An 8194-nucleotide genomic window follows, 5' to 3' on the forward strand; every position below is an offset into this window, starting at 1 on the left:
ATAGAGGTTTACAAAGTTATGAGTGGCATGGACAGAGTGGATAGTCAGAAGCTTTTCCCAGGGTGGAAGACATAGGTTTAAGGTGCGAGGGGCAAAGTTTAGAGGGGATGTGCGAGGCAAGTCCTTTGCACAGAGGGTGGTGAGTACCTGGAACTTGCTGCCGGGGGAGGTGGTGGAAGCAGGTACGATAGCGACGTTTAAGAGGCATCTTAACAAATACATGAATAGGATGGGAATAGAGGGATACGGTCCCCGGAAGTGCAGAAGGTTTTAGTTTAGACAGGCATCAAGATTGGCGCAGGCTTGGAGGGCCGAATGGCCTGTTCCTGTGCTGTACTGTTCTTTGTTCTTTGTTTCTTTTGCATGTATGTTCTTGCGTGTTCTTTCTCACTCTCCATAAAGCGTGGTCCTGCACCCCCCCCCCCCCCCCCCCACCTACTCTGCAAAATATTTATATCCAGTTCTTTCTTCAGTTTAATAAAAGTAAAATACTGCAGATGCTGGAAATCTGCAACGAAAACAAAAAGTGCTGGAAAAACTAAGCAGGTCTGGCAGCATCTGTGGAAAGAAAAGCAAAGTTAACGTTTCCGATCTGTGACCTTTCATCAGAAGGTTCTTCAGTTTGCTGTCATAAATAGTTCCAAAAACTTCATATGAAGTGGTTGATGTAAATTTGTCTGCTGACTTTTGGAGTCCGGCACCTCTGTTTCACACATTTGCATCATGTGTCTTTTCATTCTTGGGATGTGGGTGTTGCTGTTGATTATTGCCCAGTGGTTTAAGTATCTTGCCAGGCAATCTCGGAGGACAATTAAGAGTCGACCACATTGGTGTGGGACTGGAGTCACCAGTTCGGGTAAAGCTGGCAGGTTTCCTTCCCTAAAGGACATTAGTGAACGTATCGGAATTGTTACAGACAATCCGACAGCTTCCTGGTCACTTTTACTGTATCCGATTATTTTTATTTCTAGAATGTTTTTTTTTGTAAAATAAATTATAAGTCTCAAACTACTGTGCTGGGATTGAAACTTGCGTTTTCTACATTATATTCAAACCTCTGGATGACTGGTCCAGTGGGTGTTGCAAGGGGCTTTATGGACATATGACGGGCAGGAAAAGACCCTCTGGTCCCAGCAGCCTGTCCCACATGTATTGTGATATACTGTGATGCACAAGTTATATCTCCCCACCTCACCCAAAACCACGTGATCACCTGGGAGAGGCCGCCCTAACAGCACTGTGGGTGTAACTACATCACACGGACTGCGGCGATCCAAGGCGGCAGCTCACCGTCATCTTCTCGAGGGCAGTTGGGGGATGGGCAGTAAATGCTGGCTTTCGCCCAAGTCTTAATTCAAAGAAAAGAGAATAAAGATCTGAAATGCTTGTGAATATGGTGTACTTCTAAATGCTCCATGTCCCTGCAGGAGTGGTGGAGACCGGATTATTCATCGGCATGGCGGAGAGGGTTTACTTTGGCCTGGAGGATGGATCTGTCTGCTCCCGAGATAGACGTTCACACTGACGAAGAGCGAGGGGAACGGAGTCTTCCCTTCCCAATGAAGATCACCTTGCCTTAAATGAATTGTCCTGCCAAATATCTTATTTACACTTAATTTTTTAAAAAAGTTGTTCATTGCTTGTTTTTTTTTTAATATATAAAATAGGCACTGGCAAAGTCCTTGCTCGTGTGACTAATGACACCTGCCTTATACTGAGTTGTTATATCTGGGGCAGGGGAGGGTGTGGGGTTGGGGTATGGTTTGTACATAGTGCAGATTCCTGGCAGCTCCGCTACTTTGAAGTAGCCAGGCAGTAGACGGGAATGGGTTCACTCCCTGCTTGATCCACATGAAAATTATGGAATAATGAGGCAAGATATAACCCTCTGCAGAATATGGAAAAATCTACCTTCGGGGACCCGTTTCAGACTGTGCCCACGGACCGAGCTCACTGAGCGGGTTATTGCACTCCGGAGAGGAGGAAACTGAGTGCAGTAAAGAGGTGTTGCAGGACAGTGGGGCTTGGTATTTACAGACAAATGGGACCTGGTGTGAATGGGGCATTATTGGCCCAGAGTCCTGATGGCTTTGCCAAGGCACTGGTTTGGAAGAGAGCTGAATTGACATCCATTAATTCAATCATTTAACTCAAGGGAGTGGATCCAGACTCTACATGTTTTCATCCACTTCTCTCATTACTGAACTCAGTGACTCTCGACCATTCTACCCAGCTACCTGTGAGCAGTTTTAGATAATAGTCTGAAGGAGTGAGAAGTTAACTTTTTTGTTTACGTAAGCGAGGGGTCCTCATGGCGAAATAACCTCCGACCTCTTTGCATTGATCCGGTCAGCGTATACGCCAGTTCACTGATGAAGGAAAACCTGCATGTTAGTAGCATGCTTGATGTACTTTGAACCAGCAATTGATGACCACCTTTGGCCTGGTTTGGTATATACAGATGATCATGTGGTTTACACTGTTATTGTGAGCCGAATGGAGCTAGTTGGCCATGTGACTGCCTTAAAGCACCAATCACGTTGGTTACAGCCTATTTAAAAGTGGTAAGTTTACTGTTGAGCATCTTGTGCTGTGACACTTGGCCGACAGCTGCCTCTATTTTATAGTTGGTGTGTTTCCCGGGGATCCTCTTAACTGGGTTCAGCAAAAACCAATACTTTTCAATATATATAAATGGATAATTTTATTTTATTTTTCTCAGCAGTGGGTGTTTAATTTTAGTGTGACCATTTTAACTGGATCAATGAATATAATTGTCTCTCTGTTCAATGTAAAGAGTGTGAACCTGTTCACCTGGCTTTTACTCGTCCCAGCTTTTTATTTCTTGAATGTGTGTTTTATAAAATTGATTTCAAATTCTTATTACCATGGTGGGATGTGAATTAGTGTTCTTTGGATTACTACGTGTGTGTGTGTTGGCATTCCTTCATCACTGATCATAAGCCTGGAATTCCCTTGTGGGAGCACCTTCACAGGCTGCCAGTGGTCCAAGATAAAGGCCCACCATTACCTCATGAAGGGCAATGAGGGGTGGGCGGTAAATGCTGACCTTGCTTACTGTACCCACCTCCCGAGAATGAAGGAGAAAATAGTGGCAGTTCATCACTGCTCTGACTAGAATCGTTTTTCCCCAATCCTCTACTGGAGTGAGCCACAGATCAGTGCAGTCCCTTCTGTAGGCCACCTTGATGGAACACTTTTTACCTCTGCGTTGCTCTGAGTTTTACAACATTGTGATAATGCAAGTTCTTTCTGCATGTTCCTGAATACCTTTACAGGAAGAGCGAGCTTGCATTGAGGGTGTGTCACAACCCACTCTGTACTTGCAAAGTATTTCATTAATTGTAGTCCTTTTCATTTTGCAACACTTGGTTATGTTATGAATAAAATTAGGGAAATGAGGCAGCCAATTTGCACACAGCAAGATCCCATATAATAGTCAATGACTGTTATGGAGTAAATATTGACGAGGACTCTGGGAGTTTCTTTGCTTTTTCTCATAGTGCTGTAGGATCTTTTTCATCCACGTTGAAGGGCCTACGATTAACCTCGCATCCAAAAAGAGAGCACTTCTGACCATGCAGCACTCCCTCAGTACTGCAGTAGAGTGTCAGCAGAGATTAGATGCTCACGTCTCTGGAGCGGGACTTCAACTCAGAGGCCAGAGTGCTACCCACTGAGCCAAGGTCACCACCCTAGTTTACAATTGCTGTTCCAGTAATGTGGCATTAAGCTTGTACTTAGCCGTCCAGGGATGTGAGAGGGTTTACAAGGGGCACCAGGAAGGAACCTTTAACTTGTGAGGCATGTGTGTCAGGCTATGAATTTGGTGCCCATCTGACCAGTTATGAAAAACACTGGAGATAAATCCTGCACCCTTCCCCAATACAGTCTGAAGATTACTCCAGGATGATTAACATTGTGTTGCAAAATGAAGGGACTTGAGAACAGATTGCTGGTGGTGATAATACTATTAAATGTCTGCTGGTGGTGCTGTTGAGATCATGAGCTTCTGGCAGCTCAACAGCACCACCCGCTGTTAGATTTTGGTATTACGTGTGCTAAAAGTTTAAATATCCACCTTTGTTACATAGAATTGTTACAGCAGAAAAGAAGGCAATTTGACCCATCCTGTCCGTTCTGACTCTCCTAAGGAACAATAACAGGACAGGTCGCTAAGGTGGTTAATGCACATGGAATTCTTCAGGTCACTGACCTGAAACATTAACTCTGCTTCTCTCTGCACAGATACTGCCAGACATACTGAGTATTTCCAGCATTTTTTGTTTTTATTATGGAATTCTTTCTTTCCTTTATTAGCTGAGGCATTGAATATAAGAGCAGGGAGGTTATGCTGGAACTTTACAAAACACTAATTAGGCCACAATTTGAGCACTGGCTATGTGAGCAATGTGCAGTTCTGATCACCTCATTACAGAAAGGATGTAATTGCACTACAGACGATACAGAGGAGATTTATGAGGATGATGCAGTTATGATGAAAAATTGGATAGGTTGTTTTCCTTGGAACAGAGAAGGCTGAGGGGTGGAGATTTGATTGAGATGTACAAATTGTAAGGGGCCTGGATAAAGAGGATGGGAAAGACCTATTTCCCTTAACAGAGGGGTCAGTGACTAGGAGGCATAAATTTAAAGGAGGATTAGAAGGGAGATGAAGAAAAGTTTTTTTTCATCCAGATGATGGTGGGGTCTGGAACTCACTGCCTGAAAGGGTAGGAGAGGCAGAAACCCTCAACTCATTTAAAAGTTGTCTGGATATGCAGCTGAAGTCCCGTAACTTCCAGGGATACAGACCAAGTGCTGGAAAATGTGATTAGTCTGGGTGGCTTGTTTTTCAGCCAGTGCAGACACAAAGGGCAGAGTGGCCTCCTCTGTACTGTAATTTTTTTTTTACATTTTCTAAATATCTGAAAAAGAGCAATGTGCAGAGATGTGAAAGTGATATTTTTGAATTTATGTAATTTATTACTTTGCTCTGCTAATGACATCCCTGGCTTTTGAGTCTTTGCAATAATCCCTGACAACAACAACAATTGTAGATTCATGGGGCACTGGCACCAAAACTGGGGAAAGAGGGAGCTATACCATTGGGATGGGTTTTGCTTGAAACACGCTGGGACCAGTGTCCTGGCGAATCATATACTGGGGGGAGGGTTCATTTGAGGGGCGATTAAGAAAATTAACAAGGAGGAACAGGGGAAGAATGCAGGGTAGTGATGTGGGTAATGATAACCAGAGTGTGACAGGAAGGGACCGTGTACAAACGTAGAAGTGCACCAACAAATAAGGTCAGAGTAGGAAAAAATGGTAAAAAGGCAGAATTAAAGGCTATCTGAATGCATGCAGCACTCTTAAGATGGATGAATTGATAGCACAAATAGAAATCAATGAGTATGATAGCCTTTACAGAGATGTGGTTGCAAGGTGACTGAGGCTGGGAACTAAATAATATTTGACATTTCAGAAGGATAGGAAGAAAGAAAAAGGCGGGGTAGCTCTGTTCATAAAGGATGAGATCAGTACTGTAGTGAGAAATGATCTTGGCTCGGAAGATCAAGACGTAGAATCAGGTGGAGATAAGAAATAGCAAAGGAAAGAAGTCACTGGTGCAAGTAATTTGTAGGCTCCCTAACGGTTCCACACTTTAGGACAGAGTGAAAAATCAAGATATAATAGAAGCTTGTAGGAAAAGTACTGCAATAATTGTGGGCAATTTTAATCTTGTTGATTTGGATGAATCAAATTGTCAAAGGTAGCCTGGAGGATGAGTTCATAGAGTACAGGACAGTTTCTTAGAACAATAAATTCTGGAACCAACCAGGGAACAGGCTATTTTAGACCTGGTAATGTGTAATGAGACAGGATTAATAAATGATCTTGTAATAAAGCATCCTCTAGGCAAGAGTGATCATAACATGATAGAATTCACATTCTGTTTGAGGGTGTGAAATCTGGGTCTGAAACAAGTGTCTTTAAGGCAGAATTGTCTAAAGTGGACTGGAAAGGTAGGTTTAAGAAGTAGGACTGTAGAAAAGTGGTATACATTTAAGGAGATATTAAATAACTCTCAACAAAGATATATTCCATTGAGAAAGAAAGACTCTAAGAAGGATGTGCCATCTGTGGCTAACTAAGTTAAGGATGCTATCAAATTGAAAGAAAAGGCATACATTACTGTGAAGATTAGTTGTAGGCCAGAAGATTGGAAAAATTTAGAAACCAGTAAAGGAGGCTAAGAAAATAGAAGGTGTCAGTCATTTATGGCACAGAAGGATGTGCATTGAGACCATCAGGTCCATGCTGGCTCTCCATGGAGCAATCCAGTTAGTCCCATCTTCTGCTCGATCGCTGGGAGAAATTAGAGTATGAGAGTAAGCTGGCAAGAAGCCTCAGAACAGACAGTAAAAGCTACAAATATACACCAAGGAAGAGAGTAGCTAACGTAAGCATTGGTCTCTTGGAGGATGAGACTGGGGAATTAATAATGGGAAACCAGGAAATGGCAGAGACTTTGAACAAGTATTTTGTATCTGTCATCACAGCAGACGACACAAAAAGCATCCCAAGAGTAGTGGAAAATCAAGAGGCAAAAGGGAGCGAGGAACTTAAAACTTACCACTATCACTAGAGAAAAAGTATTAGGAAAACTAAAGGCTGACAAGTCTGCATCCAAAGGTTTTAAAAGAATTGGCGGCAGAAATAGTGGAAGCATTGGTTGTAATCTTTCAAAATTCCCTAAATTCTGGAAAGGTCCCAACGGATTGGAAAACTGCAAACATTACACCTTTATTCGAGAAAGGAGGGAGACAGAAAGCCGGAAACTTTCAGCCAGTTAGCCTAACCTCTGTCATTGGGAAAATGCTGGAATCCGTTATTGAGGAAGTGGCAGCTGGGCATTTAGAAAAGAGTCAGCATAGTTTTATGAAAGGGAAATTATGTTTGACAAATTCTTTGAGGATGTAACAGGCAGGGTGGATACAGGGAAACCACTAGATGTAGTGTATTTGATTTTTCCAAAAGGTATTCTATAAGATGCCACATAATAAAAGGTTACTACACAAGAGAAGAGCTCATGGTGCTCTCTGATGCTGAGCGTTCTGTCCTCAGCAAAGGTCTCAGTTTTATCCCCTTACGCCCCCACCTCAATGAATTTCGCGCTCGGCATGACGTTGAGCTCTTCTTCCGTCACCTCCGCCTCCGGGCTCACTTCTTCGACCAGGAGTCCTCCCCCCGACCAGCAGACCCATTCACCCGCCTCCAGCATTCTCCCTCTACCTGGACCCCTCCCCCTGGCCTCTTACCCACTCTTGATCTCTTCATTGAAAACTGTCGGCGAGACATTGGTCGTCTCAATTTCTCTGCCCCCCTCATTCACTCTAACCTGTCCCCCTCTTAACTTGAGGCACTCCGTTCTCTCAGGTCTAACCCCAACATGGTCATCAAACCTGCAGACAAGGGTGGTGCTGTTGTTGTATGGCGTACCGACCTCTACCTTGCAGAAGCTCAACGCCAACTCACAGACACCTCTTCCTACCTCCCTCTGGACCATGACCCCACCACCGAACATCAAGCCACCGTCCAAAGGACTGTCACTGACCTCATCTCCTCTGGAGATCTTCCCTCTACGGTTTCCAACCTCATAGTCCCACAACCCCGGACAGCCCGCTTCTACCTCCTTCCCAAAATCCACAAACGGGACTGTCCCGACAGACCCATTGTGTCAGCCTGCTCCTGCCCCACTGAACTTATTTGTTCCTATCTAGACTCTATCTTTTCTCCGCTGGTCCAGTCTCTTCCCACCAACATTCGTGACTCTTCTGACGCCCTACGTCATTTTGACAATTTCCAGTTTCCTGGTCCCAACCGCCTCCTCTTCACTATGGACGTCCAATCGCTCTACACCTCCATCCCCCACCAGGATGGTTTGAGGGCTCTCCGCTTCTTCCTGGAACAGAGGCCCAACCAGTCCCCATCCACCACCACCCTCCTCCGCCTGGCTGAACTTGTTCTCACATTGAACAACTTCTCCTTCAACTCCACGCACTTCCTTCAAGTAAAAGGTGTCGCTATGGGTACCCGCATGGGTCCTAGTTATGCCTGTCTTTTTGTGGGATATGTCGAGCATTCTTTGTTCCAGTCCTACTCAGGGCCC

General features: G+C 44.2%; 1 protein-coding gene across 1 annotated transcript in view; it reads left to right on the forward strand.

Moving 5' to 3' along the window:
• The window catches only part of rpia (ribose 5-phosphate isomerase A (ribose 5-phosphate epimerase)), a 40880-nt gene extending 37997 nt beyond the window's left edge, over positions 1 to 2883 (forward strand). Inside the window, exon 9 of the mRNA XM_068042765.1 lies at positions 1428 to 2883. Within this exon, the coding sequence (XP_067898866.1) occupies positions 1428 to 1525 (98 nt within the window). The 3' untranslated portion in view covers positions 1526 to 2883. The remainder of the gene's footprint in view (positions 1 to 1427) is intronic.
• The last annotated feature ends 5311 nt before the right edge of the window (positions 2884 to 8194 follow it).

This window comes from Heterodontus francisci, chromosome 1, assembly GCF_036365525.1.
Source record: "Heterodontus francisci isolate sHetFra1 chromosome 1, sHetFra1.hap1, whole genome shotgun sequence".
Taxonomy (NCBI): domain Eukaryota; kingdom Metazoa; phylum Chordata; class Chondrichthyes; order Heterodontiformes; family Heterodontidae; genus Heterodontus; species Heterodontus francisci.